Source organism: Triturus cristatus, chromosome 7 (assembly GCF_964204655.1).
Source record: "Triturus cristatus chromosome 7, aTriCri1.1, whole genome shotgun sequence".
Classification (NCBI taxonomy): Eukaryota; Metazoa; Chordata; class Amphibia; order Caudata; family Salamandridae; genus Triturus; species Triturus cristatus.
In genome coordinates, this window is record NC_140590.1 from 213,674,113 (window position 1) to 213,693,629 (window position 19,517).

General features: G+C 47.7%; 1 protein-coding gene across 1 annotated transcript in view; it reads right to left on the reverse strand.

The window, feature by feature from the left end:
• The window catches only part of LOC146809245 (sialic acid-binding Ig-like lectin 14), a 349,382-nt gene that overhangs the window by 253,842 nt on the left and 76,023 nt on the right, over positions 1-19,517 (reverse strand). The window contains exon 3 of the mRNA XM_085614320.1: positions 4,311-4,655. Within this exon, the coding sequence (XP_085470446.1) occupies positions 4,311-4,655 (345 nt within the window). The remainder of the gene's footprint in view (positions 1-4,310; positions 4,656-19,517) is intronic.

Below are 19,517 nucleotides of genomic sequence, written 5' to 3' on the forward strand. Positions count from 1 at the left end.
TTCCAGAGTAGAGGTGCAGTAATAGAAAAAGCTCTACTCTCCCATCTGACCTTCTTAAAGCGAGGGACTGCCAGCTGATTGGAACCTGAGGACCGGAGATGCCTACTGGGGATGTAGCGGGTCAGCAAGGATCCCAGAGCATCTGTGGGGCCAGCCTGCAGGGCTCTATAAGTAAGGCAGAGAAGTTTAAAAGAGATTCTAGAAGTATTAGAGAAAAGAGGGTTAACGGCGGACTCCAACGGCTGCACCTCCTTACTTTGTTCCCATAGTATGTAATCAAAAGGTATAGTTAATGATGGTGTGCATGCGAACGCCCCTGCATCCGCCGCTAATAGATGCAAACTGCCAAGCAGATCAAAGAAGTTTTCAGAAGGGGTTTGGAGCGGTGCACCACCAATTTACTTGTTAATACATCACACCAAGTGGTCAGTTGTTTGTACTCGAAAAAATCTTTATTTTAATTTAATTGTCCAACCATAGTCTCAGCCAACGCGTTTCGTTCAAATTGAACTTCGTCAGGGCATATGTGAGATTGCGAATATATTCCAAAAGTATGACCACCGTCTATGTAAACAAATATCCGTCTCGAGAGGAGCAGTGATAAAATCGTCGTATTTTCCAAGTAAATAATCCTAATTGTGCTCCCAGTGCCACCTTGATAAGAGCACTGTACACGATTCTGCAGCTCGATAGATGTCCGTGCTCTCCCCTCAGAGTGTCCCTAAAAGTAATCGGAAGCCAGTGTAGATTCTTCCTGGCCAGTGTAGCAGAGGCGTCCTTAGGAAGAGACAAAACAAATCTGGCAGCTGCGTTCTGCACCAGCTGGAGGCGCTGAATAAGATATTTATTGGACTCTGCGTATAATGCATTACAATAATCTAACCTAGAGCCTACAAGGGCAGTCACTGTCTGTTTACGTGCCTGCGGGGACAAATAATGAAGGATTCTTTTCAAGGTCTTGATGACTCCCCAACAGGTGGACACCCTCCTGTTAACCTAAAGATTCATGGAGAGTGAGGAATCAAAAATGACGCCCAGATTCCTAGCTGCCGGAGAGGGAGTGGGGCAAGTTCCTAGAGATGTAGGCCACCACTCACTGGACCAAATGTCCTGATCCTTGCCAAAGACCAGGATCTCTGTTTTATCGGCATTGAGTTTTAATGAATTTAGAATCATCCACTCAGCTACCATCTGCATACAGGACCTAAAGCCAGACGCAGATTCACTAATTGTGTGGGCTAAAGACACCATAATTTGCGTGTCATCGGCATAGGACACTACCTCCATCCCCTGTGATCTCACTAATCTAGCAAGGGGGGCCACATAGATATTAAATAGGGTCGGACTTAAAACCGATCCCTGGGGCACCCCACATTGCAAAGATTTAGCAGGGGATAGGAACTCTCCAAGCATGACTCTTTGCTCTCTAAAATGTAAAAAAGAGTCAAGAAGACTTAAAGCCGGTCCTGCCACCCCTGCCTCCCTCAACCGAGATGTTAAGGTAGAGGGAGACAGGGTATCAAACGCTGCAGTCAGATCGAGCAGGACTAGAATCGTTGTCTGACCAAGGTCAACCTTACGACGAATGTTATCAGCCACCATAGTCAGGGCGGATTCGGTGCAATAAGATTTCCTGAATCTGTGCTGAGAGCTGTCCAGGAACTCAGAGGAGTCAAGAAAGGTGGATAGATGTAGGTTTAAATGGGCTTCAAGCATCTTTGCAGGAGCAGGTAACAAGGAAATGGGTCTGAAATTCTTTAACACTCCGGGATCAAGGGAAGATTTTTTAAGAAGAGGCTTCACTATGGCCTTTTTCCAGACCGAGGGAAAGATACCCTGGGTCATAGCCCCATTCATAATTTCCAACAGTGGAGGTAAGAGAGTATCCTTGCATTTCTTTAGGACTTTCAGAGGACAAGGGTCTAAAGGAGAGGCCGACTTAGTCCTGTCTAACAAGAGATTCAGCCCCTCAAGGGAAAGCGAAGGAAAGTGGGTGAGAGACTTATTGGAATTTCTCCTCCAGGATTCGGAGGCCTTGATGTTGAGAAGCGAGGGCTCATCCAACGACTTCCTCTGGTTTTCTAAGGCCAGATGAATATCCGAAATTTTCTTATAAAAGAAATCGGAGAAGTTAGTGCAAAGCTCCTGAGAGGCCACAACTGGGTCGGGTATCTGAAGAGAGCATAGAGAGTCTACGATCTTAAAAAGCTCTTTAGATGGGGGAAGAGAGGTCGTCAAATTAGAGAAATACTCTTGCTTCTCTTTGATTATTCTAGATTTATACTCTCGTAACGACAGTTTATGGTCCTCTCTGTCGGACGGATCCCACGACTTACGCCATTTTCTCTCCTTAATTCTGCAGATTTGTCTTAGGAGTCTTAGAGGCTCCGTAAACCATGGAGCAGAGGGTTTCCGACGGGCCCTATACCGCAGAGTAACGGGGGCTAAAGCATCAACCGCTGTAATAATGGAGTTGTCAAACTCTTGAGCCGCCCCTTCCGCATCTCGCGAGGCAGAGGTTTCAAAGTCTCGCAAAAAAGGAGAAAGGGCTTGGTCAGTAATGTTCCTATATCCTCTTTTCAGAACTCTATTACTAGAGGGAGCTTTACGGGGCTCTTCCATAGCAGGTGTAAATCCTAAGGGAACTGCAAGATGGTCCGACCAGACCAAAGGCATGGGAGAACCAACAGAGAGTCTGGAATCATTGGTGAACACTCCGTCCAATATATGACCAGCCCGGTGTGTAGAGCTTTTTACCAGCTGAGTAAGCTCACAAGCTTCCAGCGAGTCAATTAGCTGAGAGGTATCCTTAGAACCCACATCGTCCAAATGGAAATTAAAATCCCCCATAATGGTCATATGAGATTTGCCGAAGTAGGGCTCCAAGATTCGCAATACCTCGGAGCAAAAACTGGCTCTAGGACCAGGTGGTCGATAAACCAAAATACCGGTGAAAGAGGCTGTGGAAGAACAAGATATGCAAAAATACAAAGCCTCAAAAGAGTCCGAGGGCACAGACAGGGTTTTTATAGAGCACAGAAATGACGCTCTGCAAATAATAGCCAGACCTCCCCCTCTACGCCCTAATCTGTCCTGTCTATGTAAGGTAAAACCCTCAGGTATCGCCAGTATCAAATCATGCCCAGAGGAGGCAGATGCCCAAGTTTCCGTCACGAACACCCAGTCAGGTTGCCTGTCGTTCACGAACTCGTGGAACGCTATGTTATTCTTGATGAGTGACCTAGCATTTATCAAAAAAACACTTCTAGGTTGAATGACATTCTGTAATGACCGAGTAAGTAAAGGTACCCTCCCAAAAAGATAGGAAGGACATATCGCCACTCCACACGTGCAACAGGTAAGGGAACGTCGTAGATCCTCCGGGGACCAGCAAAAATGACACGATAAAGGCAATGGTCTCAAAGCCAACATCTCATGCAGGGAATATGCCCTCACTACCTGTTGAGGAAGTAGGGGGGTATCAGAGTCCAGCCCGACCGGCAGCCCGTCCTCAGCGCGGACGGGCTGAACTCAGGTGTAACTCCGGCGGAAGTCCGGCGGTCCCGCTGCCCGGATCCGCTGCGCGTCGTCATGACCATCTTAAATAGCGACCTAGCGTCCTTGTGACAGCTAGAGCGTCAGCCTCCAAAATGGCGCCGCCAGGCGTCCCGGAGTACCCCCAATATGGCCGGCAAACGAACTAAATCCCCGGGAATGGGCCCGTTAAGCACGGTGACAAACAGTTTTAATGTGCAAGTGAGGGGGCGCAGTCTTAAGAACAAGGTAAAAAACAAATGAAACTAACGAAAATAGAAAACAGGATATTCTTTAAAAACGCACCAGCAGCAGTAAATATACCACCCGATTGCAAGCGCGGCGCGAGCTAAACGCTTTCCAGGTAACAAGGCACAACACCTAGATTGCTCCCCTTAAATAGCGACCTAGCGTCCTTGTGACAGCTAGAGCGTCAGCCTCCAAAATGGCGCCGCCAGGCGTCCCGGAGTACCCCCAATATGGCCGGCAAACGAACTAACTCCCCGGGAATGGGCCCGTTAAGCACGGTGACAAACAGTTTTAATGTGCAAGTGAGGGGGCGCAGTCTTAAGAACAAGGTAAAAAACAAATGAAACTAACGAAAATACAAAACGGGATATTCTTTAAAAACGCACCAGCAGCAGTAAATATACCACCCGATTGCAAGCGCAGTGCGAGCTAAACGCTTTCCAGGTATCAGCGTTCAGTTCTCGTGTGTTCAGTGTGGGGCTTTTACCATCAGAAAAGGTGAGATGGCAGAACCCAGGGTGCCTTACCTGAAACTGTGACTTTGTACAGCTCAATCACTGAGCTGATCGGATCAATCCAAGGGTAATACTCATCCGCGTCCTCTCTTCGCACATCGTTTATCCGCAGGGAGCAGTCGCCGCTCTTTAAATCTCCCACGAAGTCCGTGCGGCTGCGGTACTCTTGTAAAACAGAAAGGGTAGATTTACTACTATATACCAGTGAGTCGGTCTTCTGTAGGAACCATTTGATGCGGAGCTCCCCGGGGGCCGCGGGAGGCTCGCTGTTGCTGAAGGTGCAGGGGATCACCACGCAGGAGCCCCTCAGGGCCGGGATGGTGAGCCGCAGGGGGAACTGCGCCTGAGACATGGACACTGAAAGGAGAAACATGACAAAAGAATCACTTACAAACGTTTCAGAAACACTTTTCTGTGTGATACGAAGAGGAGAGACACCCCTCCCTCCCCCTGCATGGCCTCCACTGTTGGCTGCGTATCTTTCTGTGAAAACTGTGCTTTCCTGAGGGCAGCACAGTGGGGTTGGACTTGTCCATGCACAGAGAAAGCTCTGGCATCAAAGCCCCATCTGAGGCAGATGTCACTTCAATAATACTAATAATATTATCCAGCACCAATATTTTCAATGCTCGCTGCATTACTGCTGCTGTTTAGGGCAGATTTCTCAAGGGCTTGTATTGCGAGATTAACTATGCCACTCAGCGCCACCTTGTGTGGATTAACACAAGGCAGCGCAAGGGAAGGCATTCTACTTTTATGGAGGGTGGGTGTTTCCTCACATCCACATATGTATTTTGGCACATTCCCAGACTTACTAATTCTAGTAAAGGTGGGAATGCGTCAAACGTTCCATCTTCCCAGGATAGGAGCAGTGAGGGGAAATATCTTTATTTCTCCTCGTTTTTTTGCACTAAGTGAGCTGCATTCTGCGGCACACGAAGAAAGAGGAAAACGCTGCTATGGATTGCTTTTCTGCAGGAAAGTGTCTTCCTGCACAAAAACAATCCTGGGTGAAACACAGGCACCCTTGCACCATGGCACAACGGTACCTGCATTGGCACTTGGTAGCCACAAGTGTGCCAGTGCAAAGGGAGAGCAGGAATGCGCCATCTGACAGTAAATATGGTGCATTACTGCCCTCGTCATTTGACTTGGCACAGCGAGTTGTCTTGCTGCGTTGTGCTGCGCTGCGTCTAATCATGAAAAATCTGGTTCTCACTGTTCAGTGCTGTGGTGATGGGCAGTGGAAGCATTCATGTGTTTCTCCAATTTATTTCACCTGATTTGTTTACTTGCAGAGGTAAGTGGTAAGACAGCCATAATAAAGCCTATTACAGAGCAGGTAATAACGACTGTGTAGTTATGGTTCAAGCCCTGTTCCATTGAAAATATATATTTTTGCCCAAAACTTTGTGCACCATGGTTGTACCTGCACAAAAGTTGGCACTCACACGTATCATATTTAACTATGGTTTGACATGCCAATTTCCACCCATATCCATGTAGGGAAAAAAAGGTAAATATAATGTGAACAAAGAAAAGTTTTTAGTTGAAGATTCTGATGAAAATTGTTCCTTGTAGTAAAGCAGAAGCCACTGAACTGGTTGAGAGGAATGAAAGTTGAATCTTACTCAGAAAGCATGCTTTTGAGGTCTTCACAGACAAACTTTTTTTTTTTAATATCTAAAATACACGGATACCAGTACTTTTGATGAGCAGTCATCACCTTTTGGTCTGGTCATTTGTCAATTGCAGTTTAATTCTGACTACTACAGCATACAACATGGGGCTAATGCTACAACCCACACCTGCAATTGGTTCTCTTCTGTGTGAGTGACAGCATTCTGCCTATGTACAATGTGCCATTCCCCCATACAATAGTATCAGCACCTGTGTGGCAGTTTTTTAAAATAATTTTATAATTTTAAAATGTACTCCTATTTATCTACAAAAGAGACCCTCCATCCAAAGTAATACAAATATAGTTGGCCTAAAGCATGCTTGTGAGAAAGTGAATTATTAGATGCGTTGTATGGTAAAGTAATAAGGTCACTATCTTGTTGGGTCCAGTTAAAGCTTCAATTATTTAAACCTGAGCTCAATCTCTGGTAGCTATGGCACTTAGGAAACAAGCTTAACTTGGAGAAATGTTTAAAGCATTTAGAAATTCCAAACTGTTAAAAAGTTAAAAGCACAATACATTTAAAAATCTCATTCCAATTTAGAAAAATAGAGAACAATTCAATGAACCAAATTGATGACACCAAAACAAAAAAATCCAATAAGCCAACACGTGATATGAATTTTAAGCACAATTTCAACCATAATGTGACAGAGTGTGGGTCCGAGACACAATCAAGTTCAACCCGGTCGGAGTCCTTATCATGGAATTTAGTCTGTGAAATTAAAGTGAAAACACTTCTGCTCGGAAAGGCTGTATCAGAAAAAGTCCTCACAGTGTCAGATTGGCATGGCACAAGGTCAAGCTGAAGCCATTAGTTTTGGTAGGATAAGCTCAGAAAAGCACATTTGAAATGTGTGCCTAGAAAAGATGCTGAGAATTGTCTCTTTTTGCATGATCCGCCCCAAGTGTTCGGACTGATGCTGCTGGTTTTACAATTTTGAGGGTGCACTGAGGCAAGTTAAACAGACAGCAGTGTCAGTGCCATGATCCTTAAAATGTATATGGCTATTTGTTTCAAACAATATTGGCATAGGATAACTTACTTATAAATTCCTGGTATGTGGTACCAGCCATACCAATGGCCTGTGAGTTAAAGTGTCTCTGAGGGACTGTTGCACTTATTGTGCCATCATGACTGTGACAAAGCAAAGTATGACTTCCAGATCGCCATTGCAGGCTGGCAGAGCAGTTTTCGAATGCTAACTGGACTTGGGCAATTAAAGTAATAGCAAGACCAAACATTCCTTTCTAATATTCATAAGTTACCCCTATGGGAAGGTTACTGAGCCCTAAAGGTAGGGGGCATGATATAAGCAAGTTGGACGTGTTTCTTAACTTTACTTGCCCAGACAATAAAAACCCTGCATTGTCGTTTTTACTTTGTAAAGGTTAGTAGTCCCATTGGCAAGGACATGCTGACAACTTAGCAGTGCTAACTTCTCAGTGGCATTACTAATTGTGATACTTGAAGGTACCAATATAATCAATGAATTAAAACACACTTGATGGTCCAGTGAATTAAATGTAAACTTTGCATTAATGGCAATTTTAGTAAGAAACCACTTTACTGACCCAGATTTTCCAGTGATCGTTCGAGGTTGCTGGCTACAAAACAGCCTTCAGTCACTCTGGGAGGAGGTGTGTATGACTTTCAGGAAGAAACACAAAGGGTTCTGCCTTTGGAAGAAGTAGGACTGCTGCCTGACAACATGGCCAACCTGGTATGAGTCAAACATTTTAAAAAAGAGAGGGACCCCTTAGCCTTGCCAAAGGAATATGGTACTATAGGAAAGTAAAAAGCACGTTTTTCCTTTGGTTCCTGCACGATCACCCAGTAAGCAAATAAACAGATACACACCTCTACTCACTCATACACATCTTCTCTTCTTCAACAAATTCAAACTTGAGAAAAGAGCCCAAACAGTAAACCCAAAATACGTAGAGTGGAAATTAGTATAAATGTTTATTAAAAAGGACTCTTTTTTTTTTTTTTTGATAATCAATTTTATTGAGTTTTGAATGTAACAAGGAAAACCGCACCATTCAGGACTACATCTTAAAAGGTTAGACCAAGGCAAAGACACATCCCATTGGCATTAGAGGATAGACACACATAAGTCCAGTATCAGCATAGTCACTTTCAATCCAGAGATCATATCAATCCACATTAGTCTTCTATCACTCAAACCCATTTGCCCCACATGCGGCAAAATTTCTTGGGACATCCCCTGGCCACATAAAGAGGCCGTTCCTGTGCAGCACACCAGTCCACCCCCCTGCACAAGCGCGCCACTGTGGGCGCGGTAGTGTTCAACCAGTGAGCTGCACTGTCCCTCTTAGCTACCACCAGTGCTGTATTAAGGAAGAGTTTCTCTGCCCTGTTGTCATGTAGCCCCTCGGTGATGCCCAGGAGAACACATGTAGGATCAAGAGGAACCTCCCAGCCCAAGACCTCCGTAAGCTCTCCTGTTAAGGACTCTCAGTACCCTTGTATCACAGGGCAAAGCCGTACTGTTGGAAATGGCCCTTTTTGCAGGGTTATCCCCAAACTTTTTGCTTCTTCCTCCTTTATTTTTCCTGACCCGTGGTTGTTGGCAATAGGACTCTGGGCACTTTACTACTGCTGATCAGTGCCAAAGTGCATATGCTCTCTGTAAAATTGTTGTTATGATTGGTTATCCATGATTGGGTTATTTGATTTACCTGTCAGACCCTAGTGCAGTGCACCATGTGTGCCCAGGGCTTGTAAGTCAAATGCTGCTGGCGGGCTTGCAGCACTGGTTGTGCCACCCACAGAAGCAGCCTGTAAAAGTGTGTCTCAGGTCTGCTATTGCAGAACCTGTGTGCAGTCTCTGACTGCCATGCTGGCTGACCAAGTGCACCCACTTGCCAGTCCCTAAACCTTCCCTTTTCTTCATATCAGACACCCCTCTAGTAGGCCCAAGGGCAGGGTGCATTGTAAGTATAAAGTAGGACATGCCCTGATGTGTGTGGCATGTCCTAATAGTGAATTACAGCCATTTTCGTTTTTCACTATTGCAAGGCTACCTGTTCTCCATAGGCCAGAACGGGCAGTTTGATTATTACATCCTATAATCCTAAACTGACTCAGGGAACATGGTAGAAATTCGGGTTTAGTATGCCTGAACTCAGAATGATAAAATACATCTTTTAGTGAAGTTGGTTTTAACATTCTGAGTTTGAAAATACCACTTTTAGAAAGTAGGTATTTTCTTGTCTAACCATCCAAACCTGCCTTTGCTAGGCTGTGTATTTCTTGTCTGGAGTTTTGAGTGACAGGGGCTGCGGAATTCCAGGGGGCTGAGGAATTCCCGGAGACAGGAGGAGTCAGCACAGGGCTGAATAGAGAGATCTGCATCTAGCTGGGTGGGAGGAGTTGCACCTGGTACCTGAATAGGACAGTGCCTGCCCCCCACAGTGCAGGCTCCACCCCATGTGGTGCGTCTGATGTCTCTGCCCTGCACTGTGAAAGGAGAGAAGGAATCATGTCAACAAAGTGCTCCAGGGCTGTGCTTTCCCTCCACAATGCTGGGTCCACCTCCTGTGGGGCGTCTGATGTTTCTGCCCTGCAATGTGAAAGGAAAGAAGGAGTCATGTAAACAGAGTGCTCCAGAACTGGTATGGACTGGGCAAAGGCCCCTCTGCCCACAGAGGACAAAGGATTTTGGGGTATAAATATTGGGACCCTGATCCCAAGAAATTAGATCATCCTGGAATCAAGAAGGAAACTCTGCCAAGGAGAAAGCTGGAAGACTGAAGAGGAAGGACTGTCTCGCTGTGTGTTTGTGGGCTGACCTGCAGTTGCTTTGCTGCCAAGGAGACGGGAAGGACTTTGCTGTTGCTGTGTCCCCTTGCTTGAAGAGATCTCCAAGGGCCTGAGGAGAGCTGGCCTCCTGTTATGAAGTCCCAGGAACAAAAGGACTTCACCCCCACCTTCCCCTCCGAACTCTGCTGAGTGAGTACTACACTTCCTAGAGTGCTTGATCCAATTGTGGGGCCTCTGGAAGTTGTGCCTGCTGTTTGGGGAGCTGGACAGGAAGAAAAGAAGAAGATCTGCAACTTTCACGCATTACTCGCTTGCGGAGCTCATCGTCGACAGTGCGAGAAAATTCCCGCTGCCGCGGAGATCGTCGCAGCGCCTGTTGCTGGTGCAAGAGCCAACGCATCACTCGCTTGCGGAGCGCATCGCCCCGGTGCGGGAAGATTCCTGTAGCTGCGAATATCGTCGCAGAGCTTGTTGCCACTGGGTGAGATCGTCGCCCCTCTTGCTTGCGGACCGCATCACGTCGCTGTGAACATCGTCGCAGAGCCATCGCATCGAGGGGCCGCGAGAGGAGAAGATCGACACTGCGCCACGCATCGCCGCCGCACCTGAGATCGTCGCCGCCCCAAAGATCGTCGCATCATGCCTGTGCGAGACGCTTCCTTCTGAACCTGCGCACCGGAATCCATACAAGGTATCGCATCCCTCCCCATACAGACCGGATTCGTCGCAACACGCTCGCTGCGTGCTGCGGGGCTGTCGCATTGCCTCCCCAGGGCCGCAGCCGTTTGCCACCGCCCAACATCAGGTCTTCCAGGAGGGACACTCTACACAAATAGGGCCACCACTGCCCAAGCTGGCAGTCGCAACACCCCTCACACCCCACTCAAGCACCAGGGGAGGGGGGGGCCTCCACAGCAGGCAAGTCACTGCACCCAGGCACCGGCAGCCAGGCGCACAGGATCGTCTCAAACCAGGGTCTCCAGACCACCCTGCAGCAAAAGAACAGATAGGAGGGCCACGCCAGCGCAGAGGTCATCCACCACCGCCCGATTGGCGGCCGAGTCACAGCTCCCAAGGTCCGCACCCCAGCGAGCCGGATGGCAGTCAGAGGTATCTCAAGATGCAGGCCTCATGCGGAGCCACAACCGGGCAGAGGATCGCTGCAGAGGGCCAGTCAGCAGGCCAGGCAATGCTGGTGAGAAGGAGGTGGGCGGCACCACCACCGGAGCGCCACTGCCTGGAATGGCAGTCGAGAGGCCTCCAGGGGCCCCCACCACCCCAGTCAGGCCACGTCTCAATACTCCCGCAGGACCGGGTGAAGTTCGGGACACCTCTAAGTCTCAGGAGCAGTCAGAGGGGGGGAGGAATGCCCCCCGCTGCCTGATCAACGGGCAACTCAACTTCAGGCAGGCCCCCACATACAACCACCACTGGCCCTCCTCCTCACCTTGCCATTGATGTCTTCGTGTCCCAGGCCTCAATGCTGGATTCTGACGGGGACTGCTGCCCACGGGCCGGGGGGGCCAGGGGTGCCGAAAGTCTACAACCGCCACACCGCAGCAGGCAGGCCTTCGCGAGAGCTCAGGGCAGCCACAGCCTCAGCGGTGCAGCTCCGCAAGTCCCTTGGGGGAAAAACGCACATCAGCACACCACCACCCAATCGGCAGTCAAGCAGGCTCCAGGAGTCTCCGTCAGCAGGAGGGCCACACCGGAGCAGGGCAGGCGCCCCCAAGAGCCACCAGGGCACCGGATGTGAGTAGGCAGGCAACAGCGGGGGGACCGGGTCACGGGGTCCGCTGGCAGATATATCAGAAGAGCACCAAGACCGGCTTCCGTTAGGTGGAGTGTTCATAGTCAGAGGTAGGGCGGGAAGCCAGGGAAGGCAGCCGGGGACACCATTTTGAAAGGCCGTGCGGCCGGTCCAGGAGTTCAGGGTCACCTGTCTTGTCCAGGATCGCCAATAAGCATGGCAAGGAACCTCCGGATTCCCAGGTAGGCCGGCGAACAATTGGCAGTGTATTAGGGTCCCGATGGCGAGCGATTAAAGAGCGGATGGCGGAGGGGTCCGGAGCACTGCTAAGGTACAACCGCCATCTTGACGCTCTTGGCCACGCCCCAAGGACTCTTTGTTATTATCCTAGTATAACATTTTTCTTAAAAATAATAGAATCTGGAATTTTACAAGTGTAAAAAACTTTGTTCAAAGATCTTTACAAGAAAATCAATTCATACACTTTGACCCTTATACTAATAAAGGGAAAATAAATACATGTCAATAACAATAACAACACTAATATCAATCATGAGAGAGAAGAAAAGACAGTACACTTTGTCATACAAAAGTACACATTCTTCAAGAAAACATATGCTAACTGGAACTCGATACGTCGATTCTTGTTTAGTATCTACCGATCCAGCCAACCATACGAATTGTGCAAAGGATGCGTCAACGCGTTTCGATGGTGTAGTATCACCTTAAACCATCTTTTTCAAGACATTAATAATACTCTCATTATTAGACAAATACGTGATCCTCTATGTATTCCTGTTCATTCACCCCAAGCTTAGTTATAATTATTTTTTACGTCAATTTCAGTTGTTCCCTGGTTTTCACATCTGATAAGAAAAGCTCCAGCCGGATGGCTAAGCAGGAGGATATGGACTGGGTACCACAAAGGCCACCGTAAGGTTATTACAAGTGGTACAGAACTGTGCACCCAGGCTGCTTTATCAAACCCCCCGCTGGCAGTCAGCCAAGTCGGTCCTAAAAAAACTTCACTGGCTGCCAATAAGTTAACAGATTAAGTTCAAAGCCTTATGCATAGTCCATAAAACACTTTGGGGGACAGGTCCAAAGATAAATCACTCTCTTATAGCTTTTTACCACCCAACAAGATGTCTTTGGTCAGCTAACCAATTTTTGGCAGTGATACCGAAAATAAAGAGAGGACGTTCAGAAGGTCGCATGTTCTCCTTCAACGCAGCCAAGCTATGGAACAGTCTCCCTGTCCAGCTGCGGTCAACCAGCCACCATCTTTCTTTCCAGAGACAGTTAAAGACGTGGCTCTTCAGAGTGTGCCTTAGTTAAAAGCTTCTCTCTTCTGTTCTGCTTGGCACTGATAGCACGGGGATGCCTAAGGGTAGCCAGGCGCTCTATAAATATTTACTAATAATAATAATGCTACATTCAAAGTAAACAATCAGATTAACAAAAGACAGAAAACAGACAGCTAATAGCCAGTTTGAACACAATCCAAGATTTAGTTCTGTTACTTGTTGTGAAGTTTCAAAGTCTACAGCTGTCATTGCAGAAAAAGATCTACAATCTTCACAGGAGATATTGGAATCGAAGATTTTGGAATTGCAACAAGAAAATAAAATGTTTCAGACTCTGTTAAAAAACTATAGCCCAGTGTTCAAGTGGAAACTTAAACCCTGGTACACGACTATTTTCAGCTCCTATGTTAGCCTCCTTAAAAATGGAGAATGAAACCTTGCACACTATTTTGCGGTCCCCTCAGAGCTGCTCCAGTAATTGTCAAAATAATACTGTGACTGATCACTCAGATTCCACTCAGAATAGCCATAGTGCCATGTCTCAAGGCAATTAAGGAAAGTATTTGTTTAAATTCTGAATTTTCTAACTCCTCTGTTTTGTCTTCTAGTACTAAATTACATCTAGGTGTTCATCTAGTTTTGAGGAACCTCAAATTCCAGCCAAGATACAAAACATCTCTTCCTGATAATGAGGCCAGTTCTATCTCGGAGATAACCCATAGACAGGCTATTGACATACATACAAAACTTGAACCATTGACCCACATATTCCCTGATGTGACAATGTCCTGTGACTCATACCATGCTCTTGATTTATCTGCTCCCACTGAAGTCAGACTCCTCACTGAGAAGAAACAAAATCCTGACCCCATCTTTGCTGCTTTGCCTTCAAGCACACCACATATTGAAAAGTCAGGAAATAATATTACCATATGCTATGATTCATCTGTAATACCTTCTAATGCAGAAGGAATTGAACAAATCTCCCAAGGCCAAGAAGTCTCTGAACTATTTACTCTGACTAAGAGATGTGAAATGCCAAAAAGTAAAGGAAGTTTGATCAACAGAGACTCTAAGATAAGTAGTTTTCTTAGACATCCCGAAGAAAGCACTTCAGTGTGTTTTAAAGAGCCAAGGAACTGTGAAGATTTCACTATTGACTACAGGGAATCTACTGTTCACGGGCTATTGCCATTCCACAAACTTAAAGTCTGTCATCCTTGTGCCTCTCTGCCATCAGCTTGTCTGCTTTCAGAGTTACCAGAGACCCCAGCCGACCTGCTGCTTTCAGAGTCTCCAGAGTCCTCAGCTGGCCTGCTGCTTTCAGAGTCTCCAGAGTCCTCAGCCGGTCTGCTGCTTTCAGATTCTCCAGATTCCTCAGCTGGCCTGCTGCTTCCAGGGTCTCCAGAGTCCTCAGCCGGCCTGCTGCTTTCAGAGGATCCAGAGTCCTCAGCCAGCCTGCTGCTTTCAGAGTCTCCAGAGTCCCCAGCTGGCCTGCTGCTTTCAGAGTTTCCAGAGTCCTCAGCTGGCCTGCTGCCACCTGAACTTCAGCCTGCAGCCTTCCTGCCATCTGAGCCCGAACCTGCAGCCTCCCTGCCATCTGATCCCGAGCCTGCAGCATGCCTGCATTCAGAGCCCAAACCCTCAGATCACCTGCCTACTAAGTCAGAGTCTCCAGCCTGTCTGACTTCAGAGCCAGAACATCCAGCCTGTCTGACATCCAAGCAAGAGCTTCCAGGCTGCCTGCCTTCAGCACCAGGGCTTCCAGGCTGCCTGCCTTCTGTCCTTGAGCCTCTATTTTGCCAAGTTTGTGACCATGTGCTTCCAGTTTGCCAGCCCTCAGAGGTCTTGGTACATTTACATTCAGAGACTGAATCTCCAGCATCAGAGACACAAACTCTCAACATGTAAGCCTCCAGGGCCAGGGTCTCCTGCACACCTGCTTTCAAAGACTCCTGCATGTGAGTCTATTGTATGTTTTTCTCCAGGGCCAGAACTTCAGGTCTGCTTCCTGTCACCTCCTTCATTTTCAGCCAGTTTGCCTTTGACTTCTGTGCCTCCTGCCAATCCATTATCTGTGTTTGACCCTACAGTCAATCTGCCTTTGTTTTCAGAGTGCTACTCTAGCCTGCCATCATCAGGACTTCAAACACATTTAATTCAGGCTTCTAAGCCCCTGTCACTGCATTTGGACTCTTCAAGTTCTGCCTTCAATACTGCTGTCGATTTCCAGCCTATTATCCAACCCTCCAGAACATCACAGTTTTCCTGCATTCCTCTTGTATCTTGCACTACATCTATGATGGAAATGGACTTACTTCTTAGGAGCAAAGGCTTTGAATCCAGTTTCAGATTCTGGGAGATGGTCTTTGGAGAGGGTATACTGTCACGATTCACTCCCTGCATTCTCATGCCCACCACTAGGGGGCTGAATTGTGGGGCTTTCCAGTGTTCTAATATGCTTTCGGACACTCCCCTGCATGCATATCCTGACTTCCAGCCATTTGGACACCATTTGGGAATTGACATCCATTCCCCATTCATGCCTGGTTTTGTGGAAGCCAGTCTGCTCATGCTGCCAACTACATTACCAATAATCCCCTGTTCACTGCTTTGTCTCCACCCCTGCAGGCCAAGGATGGGTGGAGGAATTCAGCTCACCTGTGTCTGGCTCCTGCTAGTCTGCTCACACCTGATGCATGTGATTACTGTGAGCTCTTTTAAGCCTCAGCTCCCTTTAGTCCAGTGTTGGTCATTGTATCTGTTATCTGGTGAGACCAGTCCTTGTTCCTGAGCTTTGCTATTCCTTGATTCCTGAGCTATAGCCATTCCTTAACCTGAATTAGCACTGCCTGCAGTGCTACCTTGTTTCCTGATCAATAGTTAGTCTGTGTTCCTGTTCCTGGGCTTCAGCTATTTCTTGATCCTGATTTGCACTGCTTGCAGTTCTCTCTTGACTCCATGTTTCCTGAGCTGTAGCTATTTCCTATTTCATGAGTCTGAATCTCCTGCCTGCAGTGCTACCTTGACTACTGAGCTTTAGTAATTACCTGTTCCTGAACTAGCACTGCCTGCAGTGCTACCTTGACTCCTGAGCCTTAGCTCAATTCTTGTTCCTGCCACAGCACTGCCTTTAATGCTACTTTGTTTTCTTGCTTCCTGAACCTGCACTATTCAAGTATACCCTTGTAGCCTCCCCTTCTGTATATCATTTTCCAGTCCCTGCCTTTCTTCCTATTTCCTTGGTTCCAGTTATAGTTTGCTGTCTTTCTATTCTGCTGTCTTGCTTCTGCTACCTTGTATGTTTTTACCTGCTTTCTGCCAAGTGTGCCCTGTGATTTTCTTCATTTCCTTTTAAGCACTCTACCCCTTTGCTGTTACTGCCTTGCATGTTTCTGTTTGATCGCCAGGATCCGTGGGCACAGCTGACTACCCAGGTGGTGTTTCTTGTTCACTGTAAGTATTGTCTTTGAGTTACAGTTATAACATCACCATAGGTATTAGCTTCACAGACCCTGCCTTTGCATAAATATCCTATATGTGGGTATTTTCTAGGGGTGGGCGGAATTTGCGGAATTAACCTTCGCAAATTATCGCGAGAATGTTTAAAATTATCGCAAACAAGCAGAAATATCGCGAAGATGCGGAAGTTTTTTTCCGGCATGTTCGCGAGATTTTCTGCATGGTTGCGGGTCGCCAACTTACCCATGTGGTTGCTTGCGGGCGCGGCCATCTTGTTTTGAGTTGTTCTCGCGGTGCATGATCGCGAGAAGAAAGACGTGATCGCGCGACGCATGACGTCACTGCGGGCGCGAACTGTCGCGAGACAGCGCAAATGGCTAAAAACAATACAACATCTCATGGAGAACGCGACCGGATCAAGAAAACTTGTCGGCGAACGCAGGGATTCAGGTAAGGCGATCGCGCGCGCGCGAGAATGTATCATTTTACAGCGCGAGCAAGAAACAAATTATCGCCAAGCTGCGGAAACCGGAATTTTTGACATTTTCGCGCTCTCCGCGGAACGCAAAAATGTCAAAATATCGCAATTTCCGCGAACGGAACGAAATTTTTGCCCAGGCCTAGTATTTTCAGTCAGTATCTGTAACAGCAATTGTGGGTGAGGAACTTACAGAGCTTCAGCCTTACCGTGTGGGAGCTCCTGAGTGCTTTACCCCAAATTCCCTTTATTGTTCATGTTGTATTATATATATGTCTTGCATGTTCGTCCTGGGTATAGTAAGTCTGAATGCTAAATCACCTCTGAGGGCCTGTCCTTTCTGAGTCTTACCTCTCTTATTCTCTTATACAGAGCTTCTTCTTTGGATTCCCTTTCTCCTTTGACTCACTGTGTAATCTTGGGCAGCTCTGTACCTAGTATTCCGCCTACTTTGTCTTGGTGCCAGAGGACCAACCAAGGGCAGGCCCGCACAGACTAAACCAGGAAGGGAGCATCGACCAAGAGCAAGCCCCCCCACCCCGCAACCTGACAGACCTGGCCACTAGAGAGCCCACAGGACACAGCCCATGAAAAAAAAAACCCAGAGGAGGACCAGGCCCCAGGGTAGAAACCTACAGCACCAACTATCAATGCCGACACAGGACAACTGCCCACAACACCCAACCAGGGAGAAGGAGCTGGGGCACAGGGACAGGCCAGCAAACCAGGACCGAGGCACCAAAGGAGAACGCAGGGGACTCCAGGACACAAACCAGAACCCCTCCCAACAAAGGCATGGCCACGGAGAGAAGGGAGGAGGCCCGATGAGCACCAGAACACCAGCCGCCTGATGACCAACCAGAAGGACCACGCATAGAAACACAGATCCCACCAGGGCAGGAAACTGCAGGGGGAGAACCTGAGGCCAGAACCTCGAAAGGCACAACTATCCACCAAGAACGAGGCGAACAATATGACCCGAGCCCAGGAAACGCAAGGCATGTACACCGCAGACCCCAAACCACACCAGGGCACAGCACCAAGAGAGGGGCGAGGAAAATACCTGAGGCCCACGAGACCATGGGAATCCAAAGACCAAACAGGGCCAACAAGGAAGACCCCACCCCAAATAACACAGACAATGGACAACACCCAGAGCCACAATCGCGGGGGTCAACTGAAGGTGAAAAGACAGGATCGAAGACCAAGACCCTGGCCACCAAAAAGGAACCCAGACGGGAGGAAAACACCCCAACCGACCAAATGGCAAAGGACAGCACCATGGAACCACCGCAAGCGAGTCCCAAAACCATCCGCTGAAGGGGCACAAGAACAGGAGAGACAAACAGGGCGGCCCACAGCCCAAACCAACAGATGCCCCCAGAGGCCTCTGAGAAGGCAGCTAACTGAACCACAGACTAATATATGAGAGTTTAAGCTCTGCTGCTTGACACACAAGGCACTGTGGGATAACGGTCCCCCCTACTTGGCAGAGAGGCTCCACCAATATATTCCTGCAAGGGATCCCGGTCTAAATCCCTGCTCAAAATCCCCGGGACAAAAAAAACACAAACAGGAGGAAAAGCCTTCTCCTATCAGGCTCCCCTAATATGGAACCAGCTCCCCCTGCCCTTAAGACAATGCCCGGATTATTTGAAATTCAGAAAGGCCCTGAAATCCACTCTCTTCTCAGCATAACATTCCACTACAATTTCTTCTGCAACTCCGCAAGCGCCGAGATACCCCTCTGGGGGTGATTCATGCGCTATACAAGCCAATTAACATAACATAAAATAATATTACAATGCATGCAATTACAACGCATGCTCTTACAACACAATCTTTACATCGCAACTACCATTACATTGCATGATTTTACAACGCATGCTATTAAAACTCATTTTAAAAAACTACCATTACAACGCATTCCATTACAACACATACCATTACAATGCATAATACTTTCAGGGCAACAGTAGGGTAAGAGTTGGATAGTGTAGGGGTAAAAATTACTATTCCCACTCCTGTGAGTGCAACAGTAGGGAAAGTGTTGGATAGTGTAGAGGTATAAATTACTATTCCAATGTACCCCAAAACCCATACCCATCAAAATACTAAAAAAATCTCCGTTACTTACCATATAATGTGTTGTAATGGCATGCATTGTAATGGCATGCGTTGTAATGGCATGCGTTGTAGTGACATGCATTGTAATGGCATGTATTGTAATGGCATGCAATATAAAGGCAGTTGGGTTGGAACAGTTGCGTTGTAAAAGTGGGTCATTGTAATGACTGCGCTGTAATGGATGTCGCCCCCAGAGACAAGCCATCATGACCGTAGGCCACAAACACCGTGCCCCCACAGGCTCGTAAGGTCCCGCACCGGGCCATCAGCCACAACCCCAACAACCAGGCCACTAAGAGAACAAAAGAGGCAAGAAGCCAGGGCGGAATCAAAGCTACCTGCACTGGCATGTCAATGCCAAGGCCCAGCTCACCTCAGAGGAAGGCAGGCGCAGAATAGAAGCCAAAGGAAAGGGTAAGGAGGCCAGCCTGGCCCCCAGGCATGACAGGCACAGAACTGCTGAACACCAGGGGCCCAAAGACCCACACCCAAGCAAGGCGCAAGGGGACCTGAGAAAGGGATGCCAAAAAGGTCCACGAACAAACACCCAAATGGTGACCCCCAAGGCCCCAACAGCCCGAGATGGACACCTTGCGAATGCAAGCCCCCCACAACAAGGAAGCC